The 20,199-nt window shown below is 39.8% G+C and overlaps 1 protein-coding gene across 11 annotated transcripts in view; it reads left to right on the forward strand.

Moving 5' to 3' along the window:
- The window catches only part of FGFR2 (fibroblast growth factor receptor 2), an 86,518-nt gene extending 70,384 nt beyond the window's left edge, over positions 1-16,134 (forward strand). For all 11 annotated transcript variants that reach the window (XM_030030287.1, XM_030030289.1, XM_030030290.2 and 8 more), the window contains 8 exons: positions 794-915; positions 1,550-1,660; positions 2,427-2,617; positions 6,124-6,246; positions 7,598-7,668; positions 9,488-9,625; positions 10,450-10,555; positions 14,314-16,134. In XM_030030287.1, coding sequence (XP_029886147.1) covers positions 794-915; positions 1,550-1,660; positions 2,427-2,617; positions 6,124-6,246; positions 7,598-7,668; positions 9,488-9,625; positions 10,450-10,555; positions 14,314-14,478 — 1,027 coding nt within the window. In that variant the 3' untranslated portion in view covers positions 14,479-16,134. The remainder of the gene's footprint in view (positions 1-793; positions 916-1,549; positions 1,661-2,426; positions 2,618-6,123; positions 6,247-7,597; positions 7,669-9,487; positions 9,626-10,449; positions 10,556-14,313) is intronic.
- The last annotated feature ends 4,065 nt before the right edge of the window (positions 16,135-20,199 follow it).

The following is a 20,199-nucleotide window of genomic DNA, read 5'->3' on the forward strand; positions in this document are numbered from 1 at the left end:
TGTCTGGCCGCCTCGTCAGCCACGCGGGAGAGAAATGGGTGTGATAATTACCCGCAGCTGCACCCGAACACGGTGTCTACTTACTTGCTGTCTCTGTCCTGTCTAATCCCTGTGGTGGGAGAGATCACTCGGCAAATCTTCGCGGCCCGCATCCCCAAACAGGAAGCACAAATATGAATTTTGAGCTAAAATGGAGCTGCCTGAGAGCATGTTTGATTTTTCCTTTCTGTTCGCACTGTGCCGTTATATCACAGGAGTTAATAATATATAAAAAATCCCCCCTGCTCTTAATACCACCCTTTACCACGCAAATCATCGGCTGCCTGAAAGCGACCACATGGCAACACATACAAAGAAACTTTTCTTTCATCTCCTTTCAGTCAACCTGAAAAAGAAGACGACCGTCCGTGCTACAGTGACAGGAGAAGCTTTCGTGTTGCTGGCTGCTCCCGAATTTCAGCTGCAGCCTGATGCTTTTGGAAAGCTCTGCCCCTCCATGCTGTGTCTCGCCAGTAGCCGTTGTGTACAGCCTCTTGTTACAAGGAGAGGGAGAGCTTAAAAGCTGGGTTTAGCAACCGATCTGCCCTTCTGAGGTGCTCGCTATACCATCCCTAAGAAAACATACTGCGGCGCGCGTGAAAACCGACGCGCGCACGGAGTCTCATTAGTTCCATATGATAAATGCTTCGCGCTACAGCAAGTTGTTGAAAGCTTTTTATATTTAGCCCTGGAATTTCACTGGCTGCATCCCTTCACCAGATGCTGTGTGTTAATCTCCTGTTTACACCTCCAGGCTGACGCTGGGTAAACCCCTGGGAGAAGGTTGCTTTGGGCAAGTCGTCATGGCCGAAGCGGTGGGGATTGACAAAGACAGGCCAAAAGAAGCGGTGACTGTGGCAGTGAAGATGTTGAAAGGTAAGAAAATTGGGTGATTAGGGATCAGAATGGGTGATATGGCAGTTCTCGTCTACGAAAAGTTTCTTTTGTGGCATCTGAACCCTGTCATCGTGGGGGGGGGTCAAAGAGCACATAGCTGACCTCAGCCTTCAGCAGTCTGGGGTGTAAATCTGCGCCCTTGACAGCCTGTTTATCTTGAGCAGTGAGTATTTAGGAGCCAGGAGATGTATTAGCATCGTGTGGGTCTCTCTGCTTTTAGTTTAGTTCATGTCAGAGGCTGTCCGTGTGTAGATCCTAGCCCATTCAGTCCAGGTGGTTGGTGCCTATTTATTTTGAATTTAATTGTAAAGTTAGTTTGCAGGAAAGGCAGAGTTATTGGAGGCTTGATAGCTAAGGACAGCATTTTTATGTCGGATGTTACTGTGTTGCCTCATAACATACAACACTGAAGAGACGGTCAGTCCATCAGAGAGGTTGAGACTATTTTTTGTTAGGACATAACATGTGACTTTGTATAACGTACAGTGTATACTGGAAAACAAGTCCTGTATTCTGCCTTTTGAAGCACACATGTATTAAACCAACGGGTGAGCCTTAGTGAAGTTCAGGCTGGCACGCTAGAAAATATGAACTGAACCTGTGTCTTGTGCAGATGATGCTACAGAAAAAGACCTGTCTGACCTGGTGTCAGAGATGGAGATGATGAAGATGATTGGGAAGCATAAAAATATCATCAATCTCCTTGGAGCCTGTACCCAGGATGGTGAGTAGAGAAAAGAAACTAAACCAGCACTTTCCAACAGGTCTGCGAAAGTCTCATTAATCATAATTTTTCAAGAGTTTTTAAGGAAGCAGTCATGCCGTGATGGGATTTTTAGATATTTCCCTAGCTTAGCAGCAATATTTTAACTTCTGTCTCTCATTATACTTGCAGCTTTAATGTGAGAAAGGGTACTATATCATATGAAAACTCTCTAATCCCTTGCTGTAGGGAAAAAATGACATTTTACAGGGGCTTTACCCACGCCTGTTGTTCTGAATTGTCAGTCCTGCTTTAGTGGAACTCGTATCCCATGAATTTGAAATGACCACTTTTACCCCCTGAAGACCACAGTGTTTTTATTAAAAGCTAATTCATGTCATGTAAATTGATGCAGAATGGCATAAACCTCTGGAAATTAAAAAATCTTAAGAAGCACTTTCACCTTGTTTGAGATCTCACTGCATTTTCTGATTGAAAATGCTTGCTTTTCAGTATGGCATGGTGTGGAAGGAATAGGCACCGGGTCAGGGTTTAGGTACTTTCGGCCACTCATTGTAGCTCTGCCGCTATCCTGCTATGGAGCTTTGTGCCAGTCACTTTGCCAGGTCTGGACCTCCTTTTCTTTCAAGTTGTGTGCTTACTGATTTCACAGTTAAACATTTATTAATTTAGTTCATTTATTATAGAACGCTAAAAGCTTCTTTACATAAAACCATTGTATCCTTTGCCCTTACTCCAGTTTTCACGCGGTTCTGTTTATCCAAAGGTCCGTTGTACGTGATAGTAGAATATGCTTCCAAAGGAAACCTGCGGGAGTACCTGCGAGCACGCCGCCCCCCGGGGATGGAGTATTCGTTTGATATTAACAGGGTACCAGAAGAGCAGATGACATTCAAGGACTTAGTGTCATGCACATACCAGCTGGCAAGAGGCATGGAGTACCTGGCATCACAAAAAGTGGGTAGAACTCAGCAAATACTGCACAAAGCGCATGGTGCCTATTTGTTTGGCGCTTTTTTTTACTTTAGCTTTGTTCTCATCTCGTTTGTGTTCAAGAAGTTGCTGGGAGAAGGACCTTTCTCAAACAAGTTGCATAATCCGTACTCTTGAAAATCAGTGGGAAAATTCATACACTTAAAGTTTTTAATCTCTGTTCAACAGTATTGCTAAAATGAGGCCCAGAATGGATCATTTAAAGTAAATATTGCGTACATATCTGCACTTTGAATTCATAAGCACAGGTGGTCACTTGATTACACAAGTCACATTACTCCACCCGTGAGACAGCAGGCACCATTTGCCTTCTGTTTCCAGTCAAATTGACCAAATGAACTCACATAGTGATGTAAAATAAATGAATTCAGTTACTGAAAGGATTTACAGAATGATAGCAGGCAGAGTTGAGAAGACCACAAGATGCCGGGACAACAAATGTGAGCAGAAGAGGCAAAAATAAATGGAGTGAATTGGTCACTTAAATTAGGCGCTTTACTTAAAACTGGTGTTTGTCAGGAGAGCGAGCTCGTTGAAAGAATTTATTTATCCTGTCATGTCCCTAGACACTTCTTCAAATTTCCTTCAAATGTTTTTCTTTTTTTTATTTTTAACCAGTAATTTGATTAAATTATAGTTATGAAACTTTAAATAGCCCTGTATAACTAACTCTGTAAACATATTGTGGCTTGGGGGGCAAACAATCTTGAATATCCTGGCTGGTGTTTGGACCCAATGGCTAAACCAAAGCACCAGATATTGATGAGAAGCACTTCCTGCAAGATGTGGAGTGGTTAGTGGGGTTTGTACCAATTTCCAGTCATGTCCCCTCCCAGGTATGGAGCTGGTTTTAACCAAAGACCAGAGCTGAGTGTAAACCTCCTTTCCTGTTGTGTAGAGTCATGATTTTTTTTTATTGCTTTTCTGCACTTGTAGAGGCTAGGGGGAGGGGGAATCGAGATCTAATTTTGCTTTTATCCTTTTATTCTGAAATGGTAATTCTCAGCGCAGTAAGGTAGACAGGGTGACATGCACGACACCAAGACAAAAATCTTCTAATGGAGTAAGCATGAGTATTGTATTAGGTAAAGCACCTTAGGATATCTCTTTCTAAGATTAATGAAACATTTGCCTGGCAATGAGCCATGTCCCAAGAAAATAGAAGTGGTGTGAAAGGAAAAAATAAATCTTTTGATTGGCAAACCTTGAGAACAAGCGTCCGCCTAAGAAGCTCTGAAGTGCTGTTGTAGGATAGTGCCAAGAAGGTGTGTGCTCGCACAGATGCACACGGCAGAACCGTTTCATCCTTCATCCAGTTCCTTTGCAAAAACACTTGATCAGCGCTGCGCCGAACTTGACAGAATGTGAGGCACTGCACAAGGCAGAGGGAAAACAAAGGCAGCACATAGTAAAAGTGCGCATTCCAGTTCTTCAGATATCCCACCATTTCTGTTTGTATTTCACTAGTTTTCTTCCCCTTAGGGATCCATTTACTGAGCTGGAATAATAAGAGAGCTGGTCTTCTCACGGTATTTCCATCATGCGGGAACTGTGAGAAGGCCAGTGTTCTTGTTATTTCAATCCAATAAATGGCTTACTGAGACTTCAAAAAAGCAAAAAAAAAAAAAAAAAAAGTAATGATGATGTTTGGGCACCTACTTTTTGCCTTACAAAAAGTTTTTGCCTTACAAGCAATTGTACTTAGAAACAATATCCCATTTCCAAAGTTGGATGGATGCTTTTTCAAATTCTGTTGACGCGTCCTCTCCGTCATGCCAGTACTGCGCGAGAACAACAGGAGAGCTCCAGATATAGGGACTGGCCCAGATAATTGCAAAGAGACAGCAAATCATTAGGGCCAGAGGGTCGGCTGTGAAACCTGTCAGATATGGAAATCAATAGTGGCACCATTTCGAAGATAGGAAGAGTCTCAGTTATAAAACTGTAGGGTATGAGAAAGCAGAAATATACTGAGAGGAGATAACAGGGTTTGAATCATTTGGTGTATTTGCTCAGAGGTGTTAACATGCCATTTGAGGTGCTCTATGGTACCCCCAGCCTGCCGTTCTGGAAAGGCAGGGGTCTGCTGTAGATCCTGTGTCATCCCTGAGAGTCTCATCACGATACCTTGGATATCCCAGGGCATCTCAGATGACAATGCGTGCTTCTGTTTGGGCAACTGAATTGAGTTCCTAGTGTCTCGGCGGCTGTTCTTGCAGGGTTGAGAACAGGGACAGGGAAGAAGGAAGGCTGGCCTAAGTGGTTTCTGCTACCGTAGCATTGCTGATGCTGAATTAGAAGACTGATTTGATGCTGAAAGCATGTGCTGTTGTCTGGTCCTGCGTACATAAAGGCATTGCTGGAGCAGGTTTTTCCTGGCAGTTCCCCATGACTAACCCAGTGAGGAGCAGAAGCTTTGTAGTCTTATTTTACCCATGCAGGATAAGAGATCTCAGAAAATTGCTGGGGCAAGTTATAATGCAAGAAAGAAATTGGCTGTTGTACAGTTTTTTGTAGTGGTTCATTCCAGCATGTCTCTGCACATGCTGAAATAAAGAGGACAACATAAAGAGTAATCCAAAATTGAGGAGGGGAAAAAAAAAAAAAAAAAAAAAAAAAGATATTTAACTTGAAAACTAGAAGAATATCCTGGGGGGATTCCAAATGCAATGTGTCTTACCATGCCCTTGCTGCCATCAACCCTAATAAGGTTGCTTAAACACAGGAATAATATCCAGAGCAGTCACAATGTCCTTTCAGTGTCAAGAATCAGTTGCAGTTTTTCAGGATAACGCTAACATGAAGGCAAAAATCTCTGGGGTGATAACATTTTTAGTTTCAGTATCAAACAGCCCAGCCCAGACTGTGTTGTTTTGGTTTAATTCAATTGTTACGGTCTCATGGTTGAAGGAAATAGGGCACCTATGTCTACACACTAGACATCTAGTTTAAAATTATATGCTGTGGATATATCTCATATTAAGATCTTTATATTAAAAATGGTTGCACTGATCCAGACTGTCAGTTTTTAGCTCTGGTGAGATGATACAATTTAAGAGAAACAACTTAATAAAAAGCTCATTAACAGTATTTGTAATGAAAGTGCTGCAATACCTGTACCTGGGCACGTGTAATGGAGAGTGAATCACAAACAGCGTGGCACAGTTTGGGTCACCACCCAAGCTTTCAGCCTTAGCAAAATATAAGTCTTAAATAAACCAAGCTTTTCTAAGAGGCTTCTTAGGGCCGTTGCTCAACTTGGAAACACCAGCTGAGGGGATGGATTGCAGTAATTAAGACAATCATATTTCACAAGCTTGCAGTAAATGTGTGGCTTTCCCACCTTGTGATTTGAGTTAAAAACTGTGAAGGAGACTTAGTTATGGTGTAGAAGTAATTTCACTTTTACAGCAGTTTATTTCAGTGGGCCTTTTTTTTTTTTTTTTCACCTTCTTTTCTTTTCTTTCCAGTGTATCCATCGAGACTTGGCTGCAAGAAATGTTTTGGTGACTGAAAATAATGTCATGAAAATAGCAGACTTTGGTTTAGCCAGAGACATCAACAATATAGATTATTATAAAAAGACTACTAATGTAAGTGGATGGTTTTCTTATCTCTGGAAACAAGTGTTTATTTCAATGATTCACTTCAAGACTGTAGTTATAAACTTGATGGGCTGCTTGTACTGCAGCCTCACTTTTCATCACAGACAGAAAAAGGGGATCAAGGACATAAGCGTTTCTGTCACCTCTTACAGTGACAGTTAAAACCATAACCAAAACTGATAACCAAACTCTGATAACCTCTTTGATAACCAAAGAGGCTGTATGTTCTATGATTTATTAGGAATGCTGAAATACAAGAATAGTTTTTTGTGTGTCCCTGACTCCAATTACTTGAAATAAGTGGAAATATTCCTGTTGATTCCAGCTCATTTTGTACCAAGCCTAGGATCTTGAAAAACACCGTATAAACAGTGCTAGCAATAACCATAATAAAAATCCTGTTTATGTGTGGTAATGCCGCATACAGCTTTATGCCTTTTGCCTGTAGTTAGCTTGTTATGTACAAGTTATGGTGGTAGTATCAAAGTGGGGGCTAGAGGTTGAGAAAATTGATTTTTACTCCTCACTCTGCCACCGTTTCGCTGTTTAACCTGTACCAAATCAAGAAGATAAAACGTTTCAGAGGTAGTTATTGGTGCCTAGTTCGAACAGCTTATACCTCCTTCTCAGGGGATCTCTTAAGATCCTGACGAACTACACTCGGGTTTTGATGGGAACTTTGCACAACTCCTTCAGTTCTACAGACTTCAATATTTTGTATAAATATTAATTATTATTAACAATCATGTTAAGTGGCTTATCTGTGAAAATACAGCACCCCGGTAAGGGTACATCGGTACTGGAGGGAATCAAACGTTCTCATATCAAATTTAATGCGATTCCTGGGCTCTGAGCAGAGCAGACGTTGTGTGCAAAGCAACAGGCCGTTGTGACTGTGAGCTTTGGATCGCTGCAAAAGGTGGAAGAGGAAAACAAAATTCTTGGGTTTAGTGATCAACTTATTTTTGCAGGCAGGCCTATTTTTCAGAGGATCATTGATTGGTTTTTTTGTCTTTAAAGAGCTATAGTGGAATGATCTTTTTAATTTTGATCTGCTTATCCTGTCGTTCTCCTAGCAAGCAGCCTGGGAACTTTTTGGGAGCCCTCAATGCTTTTAATTTTATCTTCCACGTTTATATCCATTTTTCTTAATGGTATCCCTACTTTAGCCCATTTTACTACTTTTTCCCTGAAAATTTTAAAGGTAAATTATGTGCTGGTTTGCATTAGCAGACTGTTCTCTGAGAATTGGTTCATCTTTTAAAAAAAATTGGTTTTGAAATCATCCTGTCAATTGCTACCATTTTAATTTTTCTTCCCTTCCCCTCCAAACTTACAGGGACGGCTTCCAGTAAAGTGGATGGCTCCAGAAGCTCTGTTTGACAGAGTTTACACGCATCAAAGTGATGTGTAAGTGGCTTTATTTGAATGGAGTTTTGGGGGCTGGGAAGGAGGGTTGTTTTGGTTTGTATTTGTTAAAGTTTGGGATATTTTAAATGTTATTTTCCTGTTGTCCTTTAAGCGTTTTCATTCTGTTTCACATATTAATAGATGGAACAGGACTTGCCCTTAGAAAGTGAGGATTTTATGGTAGACTGCTAACCAGTGCTCTGTTACTAATCTGCCCAGCTTCAAAGCACATGAAAGGTGGAAAATGCTAACCTCCTTCTGTCAGTGCGGAAGTTTCCCCCCTTGAACTTATTTACGGATGTGCAGCTACAAAGAGTCTATCTAATTTGCTTGGCTTTTGACATACTCTGGACTTCCTTCAGGTTTAAAAAAAAAAAAAAAAAAGAAAAGAAAGAAAGAGAGAGAGAGAAAAAGAAGAAAAGAAAGTTCCTGAAAACTTCTTATAAAAATTTGTGCTAAGATTAGGTATAATAAAACATAGGCTGGATATAGTGGAAAAGTTTTCTCTGATTTTTAGAAGTGTTGTTGCTTCCCAGCAGTACTTCACATGTAGTAGGAAATCATCGGACTCTGACACTTCAAAATCTTTTAATACGTGCACAGAGTCACTGGCTGATGCAACTGCTCAGGATTTATTCTGCTTCCCATTACAGTTTCCTAGGCCCATCTACAGTACTCGCGTGCATTGTGCTTGAAGTAGACGTGTTATTTTTTATGCAATGCAGATGAAGATCTTATGTTTTTTATTTCTCCGAGAGAAGCTGTTAACTGTAAAGGGCTGGATGCTTCCCAGCACAGGTGTAAAAGGTTATGCGTGTCAGTGCAGGGTTAAAAAGAAAAAGGGCAGGGTGGAGAAAATAAGAGGTATCTCCTCTTTCTTAACCTGAGTGTACTTCCTGAGCTGCTCTCTCCTTAAGACAAGCATTTACTGAGGCTTTTCCTGCAATCTTTACATTACTTACAAAGGAAACTATATACACGGGTTAAGGGTGGATCAAACTTTTGTTTTAAAGTAACATCTTGGCAAAATATTTAAGTGAATGTGAATTAAACCACTGGTTCAGGACTGAAAGTCAGTCTGAGCTCCTCAGCAGCCGGGGAGCGTGAGGATTTCAGTGCTGGAACTTGGAGACTCTTGGCCCCATGGTGGCTTTGAAGACGACTAAGGATAATATTATTGTAAGTTTGTGCAAACAGTTTACTAAAATACACCGCTGCAAAGCTGGGAGAGCTGCGGGGAAGCTCGGGAGCCAGTGCAAGCTGTGTGCTGTTGCTCACCTGGCAAAGCTGCCTGCCAAAGAGCCCGAGGTTGCCAGCAAGGCGTGATGAGGCAGGCTCTGGAGGAGCTAGCAAGCAGGCAGGAAAACTGGCTTAAAATTATCCTCCTTCATTTCCTAACAAAAATTAATTTAAAAAAAAAAAAAACAAACCCAACCCAAACCCAAAACCAAACAACAAAAAAGAAGAGCAGAGTGATGCAAAATTTTTTTGTTTTGAACAGTCTGGTTTTTCCAAAATATTCTGCCACATAATTGCAATCCAGCTCAGCTGTGAGTGTTCTGTAAATAATTAAGCTGTGAAGACGCAGTTCGTTGCAGTAGCCCTGGAAACTCGGGTGCTCGGCGCACACCAGACAAAGGCAAGGACCGTGTTTGAGAACATGCTCAGGTCGGTCCCTGTTCCATACGCTGCGTCTGATGCACTTCACAGACTGATGTCCCTCCCGGTCGGAGCCGGGCAGATGCTGATTTAAGCAATCTCCTAAGAGGGGCTACTAAGAGGCAGATCTACTAACAGCAGTTTTCTCTTTGCTTTGTAGTTGGTCATTTGGTGTGTTAATGTGGGAGATCTTCACGTTAGGAGGATCACCCTACCCAGGAATCCCAGTGGAGGAACTTTTTAAGCTGCTTAAAGAAGGGCACCGAATGGATAAACCTGCCAACTGCACCAATGAACTGTAAGGACCCTTATTTGCTGTACCAGGATTGCAAGGCGCAAACTGTTCTGAATTCACGTGGTTAATACTACCTCCAGCAGAATCAAACATTTTCAGAATTACTTGACTCTGAAATTGTGGATATGTGTGTGTGTATAGATGTGTAAAGAAAAGGTGTGAGAAGGTCTTCGGGAAATGTTTGACAGAAGATACTTCTTTACACACCTTGCTGTGATCCCACTGAAAAAAGAAGATATCATCTACAAGCGAGTCTTCGTCAGTGTTTTTACACCCATATTTGTTTTATTTTAGTCTCGTTAACGTGAAAATTCCTAAATGGCACCCATACCACTAATCATATGTAAGGTACATCAAGCTGGTTTTGTACACAACAGAATACATCTGGGAACTCCTGCATTAACACGCCAGTATCTCCTGGTGACGAGGGGAGAGTGTTGTCCCTTTCTGATATTTCAGCATAGCTCTTAACTATTTTTAATTTTTTTTTTCCCCATTTTAATTTCTTCACCTCACAAAGACTGCAATCCCTAACATGCAAAAATATTTAAGCATGTGTAATTTAATACCATTGAAATTCCTGGGATAGAAGGCTACAGAATTGGGTCCACAAAAAGGTAATTTAGACACTGGGCAAGAGAGATACAGGAGTAGAAATGCACCTTTGAGGGAAGGGAGTATTGCACAATTTGGGGAAAGTCAGTGGTCTATGTGTAAGGCTGTGGGTGCTCGCTGCTTTACTTGTGATGAAGAACATTGTGTATGAAAAGGTTTACGAGAAGGACGCGTGATTTTAATTAAGCCAAGAAAATGTGTATTTCTTACAGCTATATGATGATGAGAGATTGCTGGCATGCTGTGCCTTCACAGAGACCGACTTTTAAACAGTTGGTAGAAGACTTGGATCGGATTCTCACTCTCACAACTAATGAGGTAGGTAAATTGTTTCCCTCCATAAGCTGCTGATCAGGACAAATGGTTCAGGAGACAGATGGAATTTATTCAATTATGAAATCCTGCTCCAGTTCTCTTCTTCTTCTGTTTGTCGTTGTCCACTGAGGTTACACGCAGCTAAACTATGTATCCTATGAAATCCTCGGTTTCTTGCCATTATGCCTTGATTTATGTAACTAAACAGAAACACATCTTTAAAGTGTTTTTCTTCATTTCTCATTGCATCTTTTGATGTTTTTAGCATAGCGGTATCGAGGGACTACACGCAGCAGGTTGAGAGGCAATGTTTATGTTTCAATACGAATTTCATGTGAAGGAGAGATGTAGAGTTCATGGTGTTTTTCATTTATCGACTCAGTTTGATTCCCAGCCATGATATCTAGGTCAGAAGAGGAGAAATCGTCAATGGTAGATTTCAGATTATATGTCTGAGAGTGAATTAGGTTCACTGAAATAGCTCTCTGTGGAGGGAACGAGGACCCACGGGGAACATGTGAACAGCCATCCAATTATCCAAAGGTCCTGCCTCACACTGCTTCAGGTTGGGATATATGAATGCAAAAAGGTTTTATTTGAAGAGCATTCTTTCAGAGGTCTGAGATATTATTAGTTTTAGCAAGGAACAGACTGATTAGGGTATTCACGCAGGAATCGGTTCTCTTATCGCTAAATCACATGCATCTTTGAGGAAGATCACAAGTGATGGAAATATTGATTCTTTTGATGGAAACTTCTTTTGAGAGAAAATGCTTGGTGTCCCAGACATATTTTACAAATCCCTATCATTGATTTCCTATCAAATGATAAGTATAAGGGGAGGAAAAAAAAAAAGAACAAAACTCTTACAGAGGAAAGTTGCAATAACTTGTTTTGACCATTTCAAAATAAATTTGTCAGGTTTGCTGTGATTATAGCACTTCTTTATAAGGGGGGGGAAGGTAGAAAAAAAAGATTTGGATCGCTTTATATCGGTCCTCAACATTACTTTCTGATTTTTCAGAATTGCCGGAGAAATCAAAACCGGATTATTAAGCAGCATTAGGAAAGGCAGCATGCAATAGACATGACAGGAGAACCTGAGTAAAGAGATGCCATTTTTAATGATCATCGTTTGCCCAGTAGATCCGGTTGAAAAAGATTCTTTGGCTTCAGTAGCAGCTATATATTTATCTGGATTGTGTTTTGAAGGCTTACCCTAAAAAGCGGCACCTTCAGGAATGGCTCAGAGATGGGGCAGGAACATGCACTCCCTTCGGAGCTGGTAATGCGGCTCTGCATACCGTTACCGTTTTCCCCTCATCCAGCACTGACTGCATCTTTTCCTGCCTAATTTATATACGATTTCACAAGACCGGTTGGAGGTGGGCTGGCTGCCACCGCGGAGTGCTGGGTGGCTTGGACTGGATATGCATTTGCAAATTCAAGAGGGAGGTTCTGGGCTGCAATTCTAAGCCTGGGAAAGGATATTGCTTTCTTTTTTGTGTGTGTTTAACCATCTTGCCTTCCCAATTCTGTGCTGCTCATGGACCTGGAATGATCTCAAAGGTAACCTGAAAAAGCCTCTAGGGTTATGTAAATTACTTTAGACTAAAATCATAGGAAAAACGGCTGGAAAAAGCTCAGGAACACATCCAGTCCATCTGATCGGCCTACGGCAGGATCCACTATACATTTGTCATTCCTGACAGATGTTTACGTAACTTGTCCTTAAAGATCTCCACTGCTGTATTTCTGCATCACCCCTTGACAGTCTATTGCTTTGTTTCGTTAGCCTTGCTTTTTGAAAGTTTTTCCTAATCTCTAATATTTCAACATAAGCTATTGCTTTTGTCCTATTTACCCTGGACATAGAAAGCAAATTATTTCACTTGTCTTTGCAGCACATTTTATGTTCCTGAGAACTCATCATGTTCTCACTCACTGTCTCCTGAGAACTCCAGTGTGTCCCATTTTCCTCCATAGCTTGTGCTTTTGAGACCTCTAATTTTGTGTAATCCGCACAGTTTTCCTGAAGCGCAGGGCCTTTGTGCGTCAGTGTGACAATACTTCTGCTTATCCTCTCCACGGTGGCACTTTCCCTTTCCCCCCAGAATGCCACTGTTGATACAGGGTCAGCCTGGTTTACCTCTTTTACTCAAAAAATTGCTAGGGCAGCCAATAATATCTTCTTCTACATTGGCGCAAGTAATTATTTCTGTTTAAATGGTAAAGTCTTGCTCTTCTCCATGCTGAATCATCACCTGTTGGGGTGGGTTTTGTTGGTGTTTTGTTTTTAGGGTTTTGTTGGTGTTGTTTTTTCCCCCAAAAGCCATCCTCATGTTTCCCAGAGTAGTGTGCAATGTTTCCCCGATCCACATGAGCAGAAGTCACCAAGAGTCAGCCTCATGGCTGTGTTGTTCCATCAACACCAGGAACCATCCTGATACGGGAAACTTCTTACGCCCCTTTAAGTGACTCTGACCCTTGACGTTGGATAAGGAGGCTGAAGAGGGGATAGGGATCCCATTTTCATACTGGATTCATAACTGAATTACATCAAGCCTTTTGATATGACGAGCCATGCCTGATATCCCCATGAGAAAGCCCCGTTTCTTAAAATACTGGAATACTTTCTTCTTCTATCTGTCTAGAAAATGCTTGATTATTACTGGTCACATAGGACTGGTTTGCTAATGAATCAATATGGGTCAAGATTGTCCTCATGGATCTTCTAATAGATCCATATGGATCCAATAGATCCATAGTTCCAAACTGACTTCTCTTGCTGCCTACTGTATTTGTTGGCATTTAAAACTTGCATTCCTCCCCTCTTTTGAAATGATAACCATTTTTTAATGATAATATGGTAATGATTGAATTTCTGACTTAAAAAAATATGTTAACCAAGAACTAAATTACCCCAAACCTAAGCACAGCAACATAAAATACTGACTGAGGTGGAAGACTTGTCTCGTCAGTAGGATCATAACTTGTGGTTTAGCAAATGAAGAGATTGCATTTAAATGAATGCAGCTGCCTTTAGAAGTTGAAAGAGAAGGAGCATTTCAAGGGGAAAAATAACTTTATTCTCCTGCCAAAACTGTTGTTTCTAGCAAAAGAGCCTTAACCCAAAACTTGGATTCAGCAGATATTATTTCCTTTTTTAATGACTGCTTTGGTCATGGCTACTCTGGGACACACACACACACACACACGAATGTGTAGTGTAAAAAACCCAAATCTAGTGAATTTAATTTTGTTTTCTTTTCAGTTCTTTTTTGCACGTATGCCACTGCATGTTTAAACACAAATTTAATATCACAGAATATAAAACAGATATTCAAAGTGACCAAAGGAATATAAAGTTGGAAGTATCTTTCCCTCTCCAAATCATTACCATGTGCTAAAGAAAAATGGTTCTATTTAGGATGAAATTTCGTTTTTATCATTGTGAGTGAAAAGTCCTCTTTTGATGTGGTTGGCATGTTTATTTCCACTGACGCGGCTAATGCTGGTGATGTTGGACTTCAGAAAAGTACCGTGTTATTGGTTTGTTTTTTCTTTCTCTATTCAAGCTCCTTGTTTTATGAGATATTTAAGCAACAGGCAGTTTTGAATGCAGTTGTGTTACACAAATAAGTGTCATTTTTAAACAGTCTTTTACCCGCTCTATAATCAAGCCAAATCAGAGCAGTGGTAACGCGTTATTGTCAGTTTTACTCACTGTCTAAAAATGCAATCTATTTCTTTTCTCATAGGAGTATCTGGACCTCAGTGGACCTCTTGAACAGTATTCACCTAGTTACCCTGACACGAGGAGTTCGTGTTCTTCAGGTGATGACTCTGTTTTTTCTCCCGATCCAATGCCTTATGAACCTTGTCTTCCCAAGTACCAACACATGAATGGAAGTGTTAAAACATGAGAAGAAGTCATACAGAGGAGTAAAGAAACAAGAACATCAAGCTACCTACCATATACAAAACAAAATCTTTTCTCCAGGACCTTAATGTTTCTGCTTGTACATATGAAATATGGGGGGATGCGGGGGAGGGGGGGGGAAGAAAAAGGAAAAAAAAAAAAGAAAACTTGGAGGAAAGCAGTCAGAACCTACATAAAGTATCTCATAATTTGCAACTTTTAAATATTCCCAACAAAGAAGAATGTTTATGAACTGTGTCTAGATACCCATTGCTATCAATTTTCTGGCTTCCTGTAAGCTGCAACAGACTTTGTTTGTACAATGGACCAGTTGGACTTCAGGCAAACTCCGGGTCTGCCTTTCTTGTTTATTTTGTAATATTTGGAGAAAATATATGTTGGCACACACTTACAGAGCACAAACGCAGTATATAGGTGCTGGATGTATGTAAATATATTCAAAATATGTATAAATATATATTATATATATTTACAATGAATTATTTTTTGTATTGATTTAAAAATGGATGTCCCAATCCACCTAGCAAATTAGTCTCTTTTTTAACAGCTATTTGCTAAATGCTGTTCTTACACAGATTTCTTAATTTTCACCATCCAAAGGTGGAAAATACTTTGCTTTCAGGGAAAATGGTATATCATTAATTTATTAACTAATTGGTAATGTACAAAACAGTTAATCGTTTATAGGGTTGTTGTGTTTTTGTAATTTAAATGGCATTTCTATGCAGGCAGCACAGAGAACTAGTAGATATATTGCTCAGACTTTACTAGTTTTCAGATCTTTAAAAAAAGAAATATTTACAGTATATAACTAATTTGGGGGAATTAAACTTTTGATTTATTTGTGTTAAAAACTGCAGTGTCAGATGATTATTCTTATCAAAACCAAATCCTTTAACAAGAAAGTCTTTTATTCTCAGTACCTGTCACTTTAACAATTTAACTCTTTAGCAATGTTTCCCATGGCCAAAAAGCAGAATCATTCCACATTAAAAAAAAAAAAAAATTAAAAAAAAAAAGAAAAAAATATTAAAGAGGGTTCCTAAAGTAAGGAAAGACATTAATTTGTCTATAACCATAGCAGAACGTACTGCTCTAAAAGGAGCTGAGCTTCTACCCTGAGTTGCACATGCATCAAATTAACTACAATTCTCTTCCCTGAGTTGGATAATAGGTTCCAGATCTTTTGGCCTGGATCTTTTGCCTTTTAGACTATCCCTCTATTGTAACTTAAGTTAAAAAGAGAGAAGTTGTTTATAATGACAATTTGCCATAGGAATATCAGCATCTTTTTAAGGGATTAATTCATGCTGACTCCAGTATTTCCTTCTGATCCATTCCATAACAGTAGGTATAGCACTGGCCTCTGCTAAAATATCACTGTTGTTTGTATCTTTTTACGGAAGTCTTGTGTTTTTACTCTCAGAACACTCACACTGATACGGCCATGCAATATGAATGCAAATTACACTGTTTTATGTGGTGGTGTTTTTTGTTGGTTTGGTTTTTTTTGTTGGTTTGTTTTTTTTTTTTTAAATTGGGTAAAAAAAGTATTAAAATCTGTTAACTTTTGTACTGACAATAAAATGTTTCTACAGATATTAATGTTAAAATTACAAAATAAATGTCATGCAGCTTATTTTTCCTAATCCTTTGTGTCATACAAAATGGTTTCCTGAACATCAAATGATGGAATGCGTCCAGAAATGCTTCCTTTTGACCTTATCGTAGATCCTATATTACAAAGCAATTCTTTCAGGAATAATACTTTTGCCTCTGTCTTATAAAATGGCTGCTCATGAATAACATGGGTTATTTGAGTAAACATACGTACAATCCTTGGTGTTTGTGGGGTGGGACACTATTTGCTGGAAGATGGTTTGAAGTGTTCGTAGTGTAGACATAAAATATATTCCCTTTGTGTAGTCAGGCTGTATCCTTTAATTAGTGAGGTTTCTCATACATACTGGAGAGGTTGGAGGACCATTTGTATAGGAGATTTTTTAAAAAATCATAACAGATGGAGAGAGAGTCATCATGGAAAGAATATGAAAGTTTGGGGATTTTTTTACTTGAAAACAGAAGGCAGACACACCAAAATAAGTAGTGCTTGAGACAGAAATGGGAACTTTATGGTCACATTACTGTTGCAGGTTAGCCAGAAAAGGGTTATTGAACCTGGTCTTCACCACATGCTGTAAAAGTGCTCCAGACACCAAACTATTCTTTGGTTTCTTTTCGTCTCTTTCTACTTTGACCAGAAATCCCATACCAATCCCAACTTTCTAAAAAAAGTGCCTGTTAAAAGCTGGTGTTTTCCAACTAAGAATTATCCGATTGAAAAATTCCCATTGGCTCCACTAAAAAAATAACAATTCCCTTTCCCCACGACATCTATTACTATTAGCAGCAATGGTAGCTACTGTCTGACAGAAACCACAATGTTCTTAATGACACGCGTCTGTTTTTAAGATTCTCTTAAAGGGTATCGTAAGATCTTGACTCTTGCTCTGCTCGTATTGAAATGAATTTAAATGCATCTTTACTACTTTGATATCTTTTTAGAATAACAGTGCAGAATCACTCAGAAAAATGATGGGAAGGTGCTATTAAACAATGTAAACTTATTTGGTTACCCTGGTTTTGTTTTAAACACTTTACTTGCTTTTCCTTTGTTCGTTTTTGGTTTAGGTCTCAAAGATTTAGATTTGCACCTTGGAGATAGCCCACAATTTCGCAAATGTTGGCTGAAGTATATTATGCCGTTTTCCTATTTTATAGTGTAATCCCTGGATTAAGTTTTTATTCTTTCCTGCTATCTGAAGACTTTCTTCTCCATCGCTTGCTGACTAATTTCCTTCTATGAAAACACTGGCTCTAGAGCAGGGCACAGAAGCACTCAGTTTCTGGGGGAGAAGCAGAACATCTTCCGGGGGGGGGTGGGGGTTGCAAGAGGAAACTAGGCAGCAGAAAATAAAATCTGGCATTGAAATTTGTCCAAAGGGGAAATATTCTTTATTGCCGTGCCTACCTTTGGCTCTTTCATGAGAAGAAGGGGTTAGGAATTTGGATTGCTCTCTCATCTAAAAATAAAGTTGCCATTAATAACAGGAGCAATAATGAAGAGTAGCATTATGTCAGGAAATTAATTTATATTGATGTGGATAATGAGGATTATGTTCCGTGTATCATCAGTTTCCTGCAGCAGCTAATTGTTTCTTGTCCCCCCTTTTAAGTATCGATTCAAGTCAACTCTGCGTAATATATGAGAAAATATGGATGTAGAAACCAGGTTTGTTATGGCTGAAGTCCACAAACAAGTTCATATTGCCTGTTTTGTTTTGTTTTGTTTTCCACTTTTTTACTATAATATAGCAAGTAGCATGGGCTATATACATCAGATAAGAATATAGTTTCTGTTCTGTCACTTTTTCTGTTGATTTCGTATCATTCAATATCTCTTTTCTTATGCTTTTACAAAAGTAAGAGTTGAACTGTGTCCTGAGTTTCAAATCTGCCAAAGGGCAAGTAAGTTTACTGTTTTATTTCTGGAAGTAACATGAGCAAAGCTGTGTACAAAATCTAGTAATTCTCATGTCTGGCCCTTGAGAAGAGAGCACCTGAGGTCTAGAGACCATCTTTTTAGTGAAAGATTCGGTGATCTCAACATAATTAAACCAAGAGAAGGTTAAGAGTTGTCTTGATCAGGTTATATAAACTGCTGTTAAGAGTAAAATACTTTTTAATAATAAAGGTCTCTTCCATAAAAGCTCCAGATCCAGTGCCTGAAAGGTGGAGGAAGACCCAGCCAGGCTGGGTGGAAAGGCACGCCTTTCGGGTGGTGGAAGTAATCGGTGGTAGGAGCAGCGTACCCATCGATGGGTGCCATTGACCTTCCCTCGGCGGGAGCAAACGTGATCTCCTGTGGCTCGACAGTGAGCAAAATCCAGCGGTCAAGTGAGCAGGTTATAACGTTTCCTCCTGTCCTCGTGGTCTGTGATGTGAAAGCTCATGTCACACAGATCCTGAACAGCAAGTTTTGGAGACTTTCCATAGTCCAGAAAATTTCAAGTATGTGCAGAGTGGCTGCTCCAATCAGTGTCTGATTGTTATTGTTAAGGAAAGGTAAAGAACTGTTACAAGACAAGTCCTTTAGCAAAGCTTCCAGAAACCTTTATATGCTTTAGTTTCATTTGGATTTTTTTAAGTAGCCTAACATACTCGAGCGAAAAAAAAGTTGCTGTTCATAGAAGGGGAAAAAAACCTAACCAACACCTGTTCTGAAAAGGTCATCTGTCCATTCTGTAATCAGGAAGTACTGTATCTGCATAATTTGATCTAATTATTATAAAATTATTTTATTGATTTTTCCACAGTAAATGTATTAAGTCTATGTGATGAAGCATAAGTTACCTCCAACAATTTGTGCTTGGAAAGAACGTCAATCCTTCTGCGCCTGCAAATACGTCTGTGTATTTCGGAGCTTTTGTCTCTGTGAGTCCCGAATGTTACAAGTAGCTTAAATGCGATAGAGTTTGTAAAGCAAGTCATCTTTTTTATCCCCTTTTACCTATGCAAAACTCCTATTTACCAGATTTGCCATAAAACTCCTGAAGGAGAGAGAAGATGGAGGCAGTCATTCTCTTCACGAGGATGCATGGAGACAGAACAAGGGGCAAGAGGCACCCGTTGCTTCAGGGTATTTCTATCTGGATTTTAGAAACAATTTCTTCACTGTGAGACCACTTGGACACTGGGATAAGCTGCCTAGAGAAGCAGTGGAATCTTCCTGGCTGTAGATATTCAAGACTTGGCTTGACAGGACCGTGGATAACCTAATCTAAGGCCCTGCTGTCAACACGAGGTTGGCCAAGATGATCTCCGGGGTCCCTTCCAGCTGCAACTTTTCTGGGATTTGCAAATCTGCATTATTGGCCAAGGTAACCCAAGTCTGCAGAGGAGTTCTGGAAAGCTGCACTGGCTCGTGTTGAGGTAGTCAGTGGGATGCAGTAAATTCAATTTAGTGATGCATTTAACAGGAGAGAGATCCCCCTCTATTAAGGCATTTGGATTTTAGAAGTCAGGTCCTGGTTTGCTTTTGATTATCGCAGCTGGCCAAAAATTTTCTGATTGAATTCCTATGCAGTGGAAAACACTGTTTTGTCAAAAGCTTTCTAAAGCACGAGTGTCTTGCAGAAGATAAAGTATTTTGACCTTATCAGAATGACATGACCCTATCAGAGTCATCTTGTCAGAAGGAAATGAAGTCATTTTATGTTGCAGCTATTTAATAGTAGACAGTAATATATAAAGTCAAAGTAGGAATTAAGTATTTTGATTTTTATCGAAACAGAATTGTTAGACTATCTCTAAGTGACACCCAAGTACTGCAAATAATTGCACTTTTAAAATGTTGTCTTTCTAGTTCAGGCTGATGATGAGTTTTTCTCCCAAGTACCAGAATTTCTTGAGGAATACGCTTCTACGTATCAATGTTTATATTGCTTAGAGCTCCTATCAATATTTTGACAGGCTTTTTTCTGATTTTCCTGATTTGTCCCCTACAACCAGACAGCTGTGAGTGAGGCCAGAAGCCAGTATATCTCAGGAGGGTTTGTGGGGACCCTGGTACCATTTCCACTGACCAGCACCATGTGCTGGGACCAGGTTGCCTCCCCTGAAAGAGTGAATTACTGGGCAAGCT

Source organism: Aquila chrysaetos, chromosome 11 (assembly GCF_900496995.4).
Source record: "Aquila chrysaetos chrysaetos chromosome 11, bAquChr1.4, whole genome shotgun sequence".
NCBI lineage: Eukaryota > Metazoa > Chordata > Aves > Accipitriformes > Accipitridae > Aquila > Aquila chrysaetos.